Genomic DNA, 13896 nt, shown 5'->3' with positions numbered 1-13896 from the left:
AATTGGAGTATGTAATTGCAAATCAATTAATAATTTTATTAATTAGGTAATTTGCTAATTAATTTATTACTTAGAAAATTAATTAATTAACCAATTAATTACAAATTAATTGGAGTATGAGACAATTACAATAACTAATAGTCTGCATTGAAGTAATAAAATACCGATTCTTCTATATATTTAATTATTTTTTATCACTCACAGGACCTTCTATGGGTCGAAACAAATGTTGCCCCCTAAAATTATTCCTCATAAGGCATACATCCCACTAGTTTATTTCGAAATTGGCGAGTCACACTTCCCTAGTTTCCCTTGTAAGTGACAATACTTCTTAAAAAAGTTTTAAAACATAATTTTTAATCCTTTTAGGATGGAAGGTTTGAAACTGCAATATTTTTGTTTTATTTAAAAAAAGGTTTTTAGTACAAACATTTTCGTGACAAAAGAAAGAAAACTCCGACAGAATGTTGCCGTAAGGTTACATGCTTTCTGGGTTACATAAAACATAGTATGCTATTTTGAAGAAATAGACTTTATTTCAACGATCAATAAACAACTATAGTTAGAGCTATAGGCTTATTAGTATCATAAATGCCACTTATATACCGCTTATATGTACTTTTAATTTCTTAGGACAAACTTAATTCATCCTAAAGATATTCAAAATGTCTATAAAATGTCTGCAAAAATTCTTAAGATATTTTGGAGATATTGTTAAATCTTGAGAAATTCTTCAAACTTTTGAAGAATTTCTTAAGAAAATGATATTTTCTTAAGAAAATCGTAAGATTATTTTTAGTGGTGAATAAACCAATGCTAATGAAATAAAATATACATACAATAAATACTATACTTTTTCTAAATAAGTGTATGACTGAAAGAGTCCCCACTCCCCTCCCTTATTATAAAAATGATATATTTGATTAATTCTTAAACTGCTTTTGAATTAATTATGCAATTAAATTTTTATGTGGTTTTGATTGATTTTCGTTGTTGTTACTTATTTCACCTTTTTTTTCTTCCTTTTATTGTATTTGTTTTTTAATAACCGTCGTTGAACAGTCGACCCAATTTTATGGGTTTACGACTACTAATGTTCAACTCCGTAGCCTTGTAATTTTGAATCCAATCCAGAAGACAAGGGAACTCCTAGATCAAGTATTGGGATAAATTTTGCCTTCGTGGAGGACTTTTTGATGGAACTAACCTGCATTAGCGCTACATGGAGAGAAAGGCCACTAGAACCACCTACGACTAACCTGACGGTAAGGGGACTCTTGCCCATGATCCATCTACCACTGAGGATATTTCACGTCAGCACTGTGGTCGGTGCAAGCCGGATGCGGAATTCGTATCGACTGGGATTCGAACCCGGTTCGACTCATTGGAAGGCGAACGCTCTATCCCATGAGTCATTGCGGCTCTACTTATTTCTCTTGCCAGTATCAGCAAGCCTGGTTGGGAAGCAAGTGGATTTTTAAAGCATGGGATGCTTTTCTTGTTTTTAGAGGTGCCCTCTCTGGCCAAGAATACGACTTCAGCCACATACACGTCACAGCCCGTTTTGCAGACCTAATCATTCATCATTGATTCATCCATAGATCGTAATTTTGATCTGAACCAGAGAACAATCAATCTCCAATTCAGTGCCCGCCGAGGTATTTATTTGTTATGAGATCTTGGAGGACTTTGTGATCCCGAGAGTCCCGACAACCTGCTCCCGAATCCACCTCAGAGGAGGAGAGCATTTAGAGCCACCACAGCTCTAGAGATTCTAATCAGAAATCTTCAATTACAAATTTTTTTAAAAATTATTTCTAAACGGCATGTAGTGACACAAAAATGTTATAATTTTTTAAAAAGCCCATGTCATATTTTCATTACATGAAAAAAATAATGGTCTCAAACTATTTCCTTTTGTTCTCTGTGCATTCTTTTTGGATCGTACGATGGAATATCCTTCATTAACAGGACAGATTTGGAATTATTTGGACGCCACCAGTAAAATAATCTTTTAATAATTTTGATCAATAAATCTTTTTATCGTCGAAAATCGAAAATGCGAAGTAAGTATATACTAGTTAATATAAAGTCTAAAAATAAAATCTACAACTTAATTCTAATCCTAGAACTAAAGAAAATTCATAATTTCAAACGCAAACATTTGATTAGGAGTTTAAATATTATGTATGCATCTAACGGAGAGGGCCGGGATAGTCTGGTCGGTAGGGCGCTGGGTCCATGTCCGATAGTTCGTGGGTTCGAACCCGCCGGCCGAAGACTCCTCATGTAGTAAAATGGTGACTGATGCACGTTAAATCTGTCGTGTCGCTAAGTCCTCTTTGTTCCCATAACAAATCAATACCTCTGGGAACTGAATTGGAAATTGATCGTTCCCTGATTCAGGTCAAAATTACGATCTGTGGATGTATGAATGGGTCCGCCTTATAAACGGGCGTAACGTATGGACGTGGCAGAAATCGAATTCTTGGCCATAGATGGCGCCACTGGAAAACAAGGACAATCGCACATATCTGCCTTAACAGGCATACGTCAACATCTAACGGAGGGAGAGGTTTGCGATTTTTTTTTATTTCAATTGAGAAGGGGGTAAGTTGAGTATGATTATTGCTTACGTAAGACACTATTTATTTTCAAATTTTTTTTTAGAAAAAATTTAACAAAAAATTACGCTTGTAAAAATTTTTAATTTGGAATTTGTAGAAGTTCTTCGTAGAAGTTCTGATGTAAAGACTTATGAGCACAGAAGCATAAGACCAAAGATTTCTAAAAAATAGCATTCTCAAAATTTCATAAAAAGAATGAAAACGTACATTTCTTTACACCATTGTTTCCCAAACTTATGACTTTTGTGTACCCTTTCTAAATTTTTCGTAGAGCTGTGTACCACTAATAAGAAAATGAATGTAATTTTTAAAAAATATGTTTATTTTTATCAACATATTTTAGTTATTAACTGTTAAATCTGCAAAAAATAGCCAATAGAAAAATACGTAATCGTAAATTTTCATGGCTAGCTTTGTTTTAAAACTTTTTTTTTTTTATAATTTTCGTTTGCTGCAAGATATTTCGCATAAGAACACGTACCCCCGCTAAACTGTTTCCGTACCCCTGGGGGTACGCGTACCACACTTTGGGAAACACTGCTTTACACCAACTAAGAGGATCGAAATTTCGATTTTCAACTTTTGTAATGCTATGCTACATATTGCAAACCTTTTTTTTTCTAAAATAAATTTTGTTTTATGAGTTTTTTGAAATCCTTTTTAAGCTCTAAGTAATAGGAAGAAAATAGCTGTCAAGCAATTGCAACGGCAGAATTAAAGTTACAGTTAAAGCAAAAAGAAGGCGGGTAGATATTCATTTTTGCATTATGCATGGGGGGGGGTTAGTGTTTTGCTGACAAGGGGGAAGGGCAAGTTCGAAATTGTCAAAAACACGCTTTCGTAATATTTGAACGCCCCCTTTACATTTATAAAAAGTGATAAAAGGGTTACTTCATAAATTTTAACAAAAAAGAAACGGGGAAAAAAGAAAAAAAAATCATGCAAGTATTGAAAATTATGTTGCTTCGCAATTTCGTGATGAAGAAAATAACACTAAGAATAAATAATTCAGAACAAATATTCATTCCACCCACACTTCTTGCAAAAATGCATATTCATTTAATATAATCCCTTAACTCTTTCAAAATGACAGAAATCCCTTTAGAAAAAAATCGATAAATCAATAGAGAGTCCAAGGATTAAAAACATATTTTCTTTCTTATTTAATTTCACACTCTTGATTCTCCTTTCCGATAAGAAGATTCGAGAGTGGTTGTAGCGAAAAAATTTATCTTATAGCTGGAATATACATATAAAAGTCCTTATTATTGATCCGATTTCTTTTTAACCCTTCGAACGGATCTCCAATGATTGGAAAAAAGTGGATATGTCCAGATGAGGGGAGAAAAATCAATGTTTTGACGCGATGATGCGTGTCCGGATATTTCTCTATATCATCAAATCGTTTATTACCACATGCAGGAAAGGATCACGCTTGATATAGCGTTGTCCGGGAGAAAGCGAGCGTTATAGCGTGAAATTACAAAACTACCGTAAATTTGTACTTATAGCTAAAAGAATACTTGCCCAATTTTAACAAAACACTGCTTTGCTTTAAAAAGAATTTTGTAATAAACAGAAAAATGACAATAATGCAACTGTTTTTTTTATATTAATTAGAATTTATTACCTCCTTAGAGTAAAGGAGGACGCCTGATATAATGACCCATGCTGTCCGGGCAAAAAAGGGCGTTATAACGCGAGGTTACAAAACTACCGTAAATTTTTACTCATAGCTGAAAAAATAATTGATCAATTTTAACGAAACACTGCTTTACTTTAATAAGAATTTTGTAATTAACAAAAAAAATTGTAGTATTGCAACTGTTCTTCTATATTGATTAAAAAACAATGTACTCTGTAAAAAATACTTTATAAAACGGGCGTTATAACGCGAGGTTACAAAGCTACCGTAACTTTGTACCCATAGCTGAAAAAATACTTGACCAATTTTAACGAAACACTGCTTTACTTTAATAAGAATTTTTTAATTAACAAAAAAAATTGTAGTATTGCAACTGTTTTTTTATATTGATTAAAAAACAATGTACTCTGTAAAAAATACTTTGTAAAACGGGCGTTATAACGCGAGGTTACAAAGCTACCGTAAATTTGTACCCATAGCTGAAAAAATACTTGACCAATTTTAACTAAACACTGCTTTACTTTAATAAGAATTTTTTAATTAACAAAAAAAATTGTAGTATTGCAACTGTTTTTCTATATTGATTAAAAAACAATGTACTCTGTAAAAAAATACTTTATAAAACGGGCGTTATAACGCGAGGTTACAAAGCTACCGTAAATTTGTACCCATAGCTGAAAAAATACTTGACCAATTTTAACGAAACACTACTTTACTTTAAAAAGAATTTTGTAATTCACAGAAAAATTGGCAATAACTCAACTGTTTTTCCACATTAATTAAAATTCAATATGCCCTGTAAAAAATACTTTATAGGTGAAAAGTGTGTTAAAACATATGCTTGCTTAGGACTTCCATTTTCGAGAAACAATATACGTCCAGAAAATTGCTAAAATCACTTGTTTTGACACTAAAATAAATCACATAAGGGGATTGACATTTCACAGAAAAAGTGATTTATTTTAAAACAAGAAAAATATGATTGATAAATTTATTATAACTTTTGTTAAGTTGCACAAATTATGAATGACCATAAATTAGGAATTAGATTTAAGGAATACTTTTAACTATTTAAGGGGTATTTTTAATATGCGGGGAGAATAATTTTCTACGTCTTTTTTTAGGGCAAGAAAGAAATATATAGAATAAAAGAATTGAAATCTTTGTGTAAGAATACGGAATGTATCATTTAAGAAAATTGATACTTGTCGGGCTAGGCTTACTCGAAGAAGAATGAACAGTTGCTAACGTAAACAAATGGCACGTTTAAACAACCAATCAGGATCGAGATACCAACAATACGTCACTTGCAAATATCCCATTAAATTCTTCAATTCTAAATTTATTCAAGCACACTCCAAATAAATACTTGAATATTAATTAATTTTTTTAAAAAAATATGCACTTACATTTGAATAAATGTTTAATATGGCATTAAATTTGTGCTCAAAGAGCTGAATCGTTAAATTGATTTGATTTTTAAAGAGAATAATATTGAAAGTAATGTTTTACAAATTGAGGTAGATCAGATATATATAGATATACAGATATAACAATTAAAAAATTGTTTTTAAATAAATTTTTTATACGCATTTTCATAGTTTGGGGAAAGAGATTTTTCAAATTGGGGAGATGGGACCCCTTATAATAGATAGGGATTATTAATAAGAAAATAATATACTCGTATTTTTAAACTTAATGTTGCTCTAGCATTTTTTAGGTCATACAATATTTTAAAATATTAGTGATTCAAAAATACTAAACGAATAATTTTTTTGCAATTAAGATTTGAGAAAATATCCGTAGAACTTTTAAAAGTTATAAAGTATTATTCTTCCTGCTTTAAAAATGTAGAACCCAACCTTTTTTTTTTCTTTTTCTTTCTTTTTTTTCTAAAAAAAAGGCATTAAACTCTGCTGATAATCTCTCGCCCTTTTACATTTGGGAACATTGAATAAGTAATAATCTGAAATTTAAGTTAAAATCCAAGATGGCTTAAAATTTTTACAATTAATTGTTGCTGTTGCCATAGGCCATTAAGCTAAGGGGAGCGATTGTTCCTGTTTTCCAGTGGCGCCATCTATGGCCAAGAATTAGACTTCTGACACATCCGTTTATAGAGCGGACCCATTCATGCATCCATTCATTCATCCACAGATAGTAATTCTGACCTGAACCGGAGAACCTGAACCATCTCCAATCCAGTACCCCCAGAGGTATAATTTGTTATAGAAACATGGAGGACTTTGCGACCCAACAGATTTAACGTGCATCAATCACCATTTATTACACATGGAGTCTTCGGCCGGATGGATTCGAACGCCCACTCTTACGAACGTGAGTCCAGCGCCCTGCCAATCTGGTTATCCCAACCTCTTTTGAGTTAATTGAAGAGTAACAACTTGTAAAACTGAATGAAGGACAAAAAAGAATCCCCAGTAAAAAACAAAACAAATTTTTTAAAAAAAATGAATAACCTGTAAGAAGTAAATGACAAATAATTATTTTTTGAATCTACCTGTAAAAAGTGGAACTTGTGTAAGAAAAGAAATTACCTGTAAAGACACTGGGAACTTTAGACATGAAACTCTTTACAGTTCGAACTGGAACCCCGCGGCATTCGTCTTGCATTCTCTCCACAATTCTCTCCATCTGTTGAGGTAATAAAGCATTATTTGCCTTTTTTAAATTTAATCTTTCTACAACTTTTTTACTATTTCGAGTTTATAATGATAAACCTCTTTCGAATACTCTATATCAGTGATTCTCAACCACTGTGCCGCGGCACTTTTGTGTGCCGCCAAATTCTTAAAATGTGCCGCCAAATATTAAAAATGATACTATAAAAATTATAAGGCTTTTTTTTTTTATTATGAGTGAAGTTTTTAAATTAAAGAAAGTGTATACGTATATATACTTTTTATAATTTTTCCACGCTTTAACCGCGTGAACATCTTTGTCGGCGATTGTATTGTCTCTGACAATCTTAAAATAAGATGGAAATGTTTAAATTGTATACGACACAAAATTTTAAAAAATGTTGTAAGAGCTATTCATTAAAGTAAGCTATGCAATTAATAAACAAATTAACAAAGGATCACTGAAAAAACAAATATATAAAAAGCAAATTAACAAAGGATAGCAAACAAAAATTAAGCTAACAATTAATAATTAGCAAAAAAACTAGTTAACAAGAAATCACAAAAAAATAACAGTTAATAATTATAGAAAACAAGCGGACAATTAATAACTAGCAAAAAAATAAATAACTGTTACTAACTAATAAAAAATTTGTCGAAATAAATAATTAATCCCTTAATAAATGTGCTTTTGTAGTACATATTATTTTATTTCACATTCAAAATTATTATCACAAACTATTTGACTCAGTGTAAAAAAGGTAATTAAACAACTTTTAATCTAATTTTTTTCATTGTGTGCCGTCAAATTTCGAAATCATTAAAAGTGTTGCCGCAACAAAAAAAAGGTTGAGAATCACTGNTTTTTTAAATGAATCAAATATGACGTTTGCCAGTTCCACAATCAAGCCAATGATTTACAGAGGTTTCTGAACAGAAATCTGAAAGGGGTTTTCCATTTAGGTAGATGTTCGAAATTGCTTTTAAAGCTTCTTGTTTAAGACCAGTACGTATTGTGTTTTTTTTGTAAGTTTATTGATGCAAAGCCCCTTTCAACCGCTGCAGTACTCCCAGACAGAGAAAACATCAATATATGCGCAGTATGTTGTTGTATTGTGGGTCATTTTGCTGCCTTGTAACTTACAAGACTCTCTTAGATAACAAAAATTGAAAATGTATCACGAACATTAACGGGAAAATGGCCGCCCGCGCGGACGTCGCATTCGAGAAATTCGTTGTCCGCGGAGAATTTTTGACCGTCGAGGACGGGCTGTTTTCGAGCCCTGAAAATTCACCTTGAATTGAACAACGGTGCACTTAGTCTTTCATATTTGCTCTCAGTAATTTAAAAGACATTTTGAAACGCATACGGAATGATAATAATTTTTTAAAAAATATAATAGCATAAAAATGAAAAAGGAACTCGGGTACATTTATCAAGAGCCATAAATAATCCTTCAAAGAGTCGCATGTGGCTCGCCAGCTGCAGGATGGCCACAATCATCGTGCAATGAAAAAATTGAGATTTTTAAATATTCGGCATTTTCGGATGATAAAGTACGTAAGAAAAATTTCCAAGTATTCTGAAATTCTGTTGAAGCGTTGCTAGTTTTAGTGAAGGAATAAGTTCTCGACGATGCCAACCTTCATCTACAAAAGGATACCCCTTCAGAGATCCAAGTTAACCTGTCTTATATAGTAGTGATTTCGTATTTAATGTTTGTAGTGGTAGTTACGTTACATTACTCCGCTTTCAGAATTTGATAAAATTCGATGAACTAATTGATACTACTTTTTGATTTATGCCGTTTTTTTCCTTATTTACTTATTTTTAATTCTATCATTATGCCCATTATATTTTTTCTTAATTTTTTTTTTGTTTATAGCATTTTGCTCATTGTTTGTTTCTTCATTTTTTTGTTTATAGCATTTCGCTCATTATTTTTTTTCTTCTTCAAAATTGCTTTTTGACCGGGAGACTTTATTTACTTCACCGGATTTTTCTTTTCGTCCTTGAGCAGTATACTTTTAAGCAAATCAACTGTTTATAGTTGTAGTTACGCCACATTAGCAAGGGAAAGAACATAGCTGCTAGGCCAACTTTTATCGAACTGTCGTAAAGCACTTTTCGACTGCACGAAATTTTGGAGCTCTAGACTGGAAGACAATGCAGGTTATTGTTTCCAAACTGTTACAAATAAAGTTTTAATTTTATTTTGTAACCGGTGTTAAAAAGTCGACTTCTCTTTGGGTTTACAGCTATCAATGTTCAATTCAATAACCTTGTAAGTTTGAACCCAACCTATAAAAAAAGGGAACTCTCACTAGGACAATCTTTCTTCTTGGAAGACTTTTTGATTGAACTAACCAGCCTTTGCGTACTATGAGGAGTTCATCGGACGGCAAGAGCATTCTAACCCAACATCCATCTACCACTGAGTATATTTTAAGTGAAAGCTGTGGTAGGTGCAAGCAGATTCTGTATCGATCCTGGGATTAATACCTGGATTTGTCCCAGGGAAAGCTCTGTCCCCTTACTTTGGTGTTCGCATTCGTAACTTCCGACCTATTATCGAATAACCTCTTTTCAAATAAAAGTATTTCGATTTAAGCCTGACAAAAATAGAATTAATTTCCCTTTTACGGGTTTCTGAACTTATTTTATAACATTCCTCTTTATAGTTACGTGCCTGTTTATGTAGAAACGTTGTCAAAACTTCGATTGGTAGATCGTGAGTCTCCTTGCCGTCAAACTAATCAAGGGAGGCTTTCGCGTTTTTCCTCTGCGTGTAATGCAAATGCGGGTTAGTTCCATCTAAACGTTCTCCAGGAAGGCAAATTTCTCCCGATCCAGGAGTTCCCTTGTCTCCTGGATTGGGTGCAAAATGACAAGGTTACGGAGTTTAACATTACTAGTCTTAAACCCAAAAATCGGGTTGGCTGCTCAGCGATGGTTATGAAAAAGAATAGTATCTATTATTAAAAATAATTGCTCATCATTGACATCAAAATTAGATGGCTCAGGGGATAGAGTGTTCGCCTTCCAATGAACCAGGTTCGAATCCCAGCAATAGCTGGTCGATACGAATTCCTTACCCGACTTGCACCGACCGCATTGCTGACGTAAAATATGCTCAGTGGATACGCTAAGCCAACGAGAGAGTTCCATTGCTTAAATGTCTCTGATTTAAAAATCGAAAATCGGGCTTCGTATTAAGTTTGCAATTGTATACATATTGTATACAATTGTATACTTCTTGTTGAATTTCATATTCTTAGAGTCTACCGTTTACCCGTAATCCAGTGTACAGACACCCACACGCACAAATTCTTTACTTCATGTATAGATATAAAAAATTTGCTACAAAATTAAATGCGCAAAATGTTTAGTATATTCATATCTGGTAACTGAGTTACGTTCATTCATTATAGTTTATAGTTCCCCGAAGGAGAAATTTCACCTTTTAACAGGTATTTTTAAAAATAAAATAATTTTTATCTGTTGAATTTGGTTCTAAGATGTATCAAACATTGATATATATTTAAGAAGAAAAAAATTTTTGTTGTTGCAAAGAACACTTTTACCAGGGACCTACGGATCCTGTATAAATGCAGAGAAACCATTGTTTCATAATTATTTTGGTTTCGCTTCTGCGGGATGTAAAATACTTATTGCCACAATCCCCATACTAGTATATTAGGTACCTATTACCACACTATGCGTTAATAAACATTACAGCAACTAATTACGCTTCTTTGTCGAAAACTTAGTGATTTTCTTACGGCCCCTGAAACGAACAGCGCCATCATTTCTTTCGTAAAATGAATAATAACTAAAGAACAAGGTAAACCCGCAGGATCTCAGAGGCAGAGCGCTCGTTCCCCACTGTGAAGCCCCATGTTCGAATCCCAGCTGTCGCTCTTTGATACGAATTCTGCTCCTGGGTCGCACCCACCGCTGTTCTGACGTAAAACATATAAAGTGGTAGTCAAGTGGTATGGGTTAGAATCCCCTTGCTGTCGGTCTAACCGTAGGTGGATTTCGTAGTTTTCCTTCCCATGTAACGCAAATAATGGTCAGTTCAATCAAAAAAGTCGCCCAAGAAGGCTAGTTTGCCCCAAAGCTTGGTTCTTTTGTCTTTTGGGTTAGGTTCAAAATTACAGGACTACTGTTTTGAATATTTATAGTCGTAAACTCAGAATCGGGTCAACGCTGGTATAAATAAAATTAAGAAAATGTATGAAAAATTGAAAAAATAAAGGCATTAGTTAAAAAATCTGACTTAAATTTGATTAAAATTCTGATTATTGAACAATCACTTAATTTTCACACAGATATTTGTAAATAACGCATTTAATTACTTTTGTTGTAATCATCGGATTTTTGGAAATGATATGCCAGTATTATTGGTTCAAAAGGGTAAAAAAAAACATACTTTCTGTGAATAAAAATAACTTTTTACAATGAGTTTAGAATTTTACCCTTAGAAATGTAGGGTTGCAATCGCTTCAAAAGTTTGTTAAGTTCACCATGTCTAGGGCAGTTAAAAAAAAGCATCGAAAATTTTTTGCGCACAATTATAAAATTCATTTATCAAAAGATCCACTAAAATTTTTTTATTTTTAATGTATTTTATGACTTTATTAGGGTAAAAAAAAATATGGGATTGTAAAGTATACAAATTTTTACACCAATTTAAAGTATGAAATTTTATTTGAATGGGCGAAAACGGTTAAATAGTTTCTGAGTTACAAAATTAGAAGAAAAAAAAACTCATTTTTAAAATTCTATTTCTTAAAAACTATTCGACCAATATCATTTAAATTTTTTTCATTTAAAAACTTCTTAGTTTAAAATGACGTACATATTTGTAATTATTTTCAATTCAATACTTTTTGATCCCTATAAAGTTAATAATTATTACAAATTATTTGAATGGAAAAATTGAATCTTTGGAAAAATTAAATTTATAATTGTGTTTCGATTCGCTTTAAAATATCCTGAGAAATGTCTAAATACGCAGAAAGTAAAATAAACATTAATAAAGAATCCAAAATTTTGACCGGTTTCCTAACTACAGTTTGTCGAAAGAACTCCCCTCGCCACGAAGTCTAAGGCCGTCTTCTGCTATAGGAATAAGAAATACTGCTTTTCAAAGAAGGGACTTCTTTCTCTTCTAATTCTCTTTCTGTCGCAAACCCCAGTCAAAACCTGTCTTAAATAATGATTCCCCTTACTTGAAATGGTTAACAGCCACCACTTCAGACGAATGAGTAGGGGAGTTCCTTATATAGACAAACTACAAGCTATCGGGGCCCTATTTTCCTGCGATACCCATATTTTGATAATCCGTCGTAAAAAGTGAATTTTGAATTTTTTGTATTTTCCTGTAAATTGATTAATAGTTAACACTAATTAATTAATATATTCTAGGTTGCTCTTTTGAATCATTAACACTAGCACAGTTTATAAAAATCCGATCATTAGAGCAAAACAGGATATTTTTCTTACTTAGCTTACTCTACGTTAAGCGTTCATACTAAAGATAGCTTAGAGCACACCTTGATATTTCAGTTCGCTGTTGCCAACGCGATAAAGAAATATCAACTGCTTGTTTTTCAATCTGCCTACTTATGTACGTAGTGTTTTATTTAGCAATAGGGGTCCCCGCACCAGGTCTCTGCTCCGAGCTCACTAATTGTATACTTGTTTCATTTAATTTAGCTGTGTATATATACTCATTTTAAAACTAAATTCTAAAAATATGCAATATATACATCCAGTGAAAATTTTGATTTTTATTCATTTCGGTACTACATTTCCGAGTGCAATTAAAAACCAATTACTACACTATCTGTTATTATATTATGAATTTACTACAAGAATAGCAATATATTACAATAATTAACTGTCTTATTTTGACAGCCGACCTAATTCTGAGATCAAGACTTTCCCTGCTCAAATCCGTAGCTTTGTAATTTTCAACCCAACCCAGAAGACAAGAGGAACTCTTAGATCAAGCATTGGGGCCAACTAAATTGATGCAGCTAACTCGCATTTGCGTTACATGGAGAAGAAAACCACCAATTAGCCCGACTGTGATGGAACTCTAACCCAGGATCCCTCTACCACTGAGGATATTTCACGTCACCAGCGTGGTCGGTGCAAGCCGCATGCGGAATTCGTATCAACCAGTCAGGAGTGCACAACCTGCGGCCCGCTGTAGCACATGAACATAATAAAAACTCTATTATAATTTTTTCCCCAAAAAAGAAATCAAAAATTTTGAATAGCGCATTTAAATTTTTGAAAGCGAAGAATCCCGACAATTTTAATAATGCGAATTTCGAATTTTAGTAATTATTTTTAAAGCTCAGTCCATTTCATAATTAATCCTAGAGTTTTAAATCGCTCTTTCAGGGGTTATAATCGGATTTCCACGCGTTTCCTAAAATTCCGATCTTTTTAACATAACGACTCGCGACTTTCGAATCTTGAAATAGTAATCACTAAGGCTCGGATTTTGATGACATTTGCATTTTTTTGCATTTTTTGCATCTTTGAACATTTTTTGTCTTTTAGAGCATTTTTTAGATATATAGGGCATTTTTCTTTAAATTTTGGGGCGTTTTTTGCATTTTAATGCATTTTTTAAAGTTTTTTGTTAATTTTTTCCCAATTTTTACTATTTTTTTATCAATTTTCATTATTACACTGGCTTCCAAACAATGAAGAAAATCTATGGAATATTAACAGGTGAAGCAAAATCTTTTCAAATTGAAGAAGAATTGTAAGTAAGTGAGACCGTCTTTTTCAAGTACGCACCTATAACATCAGTAGACGTTGAAAGAAGCTTCTGCAGGAATGAAAATTTACTTTCAGACAAGAGACGCTCGTTTACATTTCAAATTATCAAAAAACATTTAATAATCCAATGTAATTCTGATATTTAGTAATATTATGAGATGGAAGTTGTTATATCCA

At 32.6% G+C, this 13896-nt stretch overlaps 1 protein-coding gene across 1 annotated transcript in view; it reads right to left on the bottom strand.

Annotated features, from left to right (window-relative positions):
* Positions 1–13896, bottom strand: part of LOC107447701 (regulator of G-protein signaling 7-like) — a 61207-nt gene that overhangs the window by 43567 nt on the left and 3744 nt on the right. The window contains exon 2 of the mRNA XM_043039580.2: positions 6828–6924. Within this exon, the coding sequence (XP_042895514.1) occupies positions 6828–6924 (97 nt within the window). The remainder of the gene's footprint in view (positions 1–6827; positions 6925–13896) is intronic.

Source organism: Parasteatoda tepidariorum, chromosome 9, assembly GCF_043381705.1.
Source record: "Parasteatoda tepidariorum isolate YZ-2023 chromosome 9, CAS_Ptep_4.0, whole genome shotgun sequence".
In the NCBI taxonomy this organism is placed as follows: domain Eukaryota; kingdom Metazoa; phylum Arthropoda; class Arachnida; order Araneae; family Theridiidae; genus Parasteatoda; species Parasteatoda tepidariorum.
The sequence above is the reverse complement of the archived record's forward strand: the minus strand, read 5'-3'. Positions and strand labels throughout refer to the sequence as shown.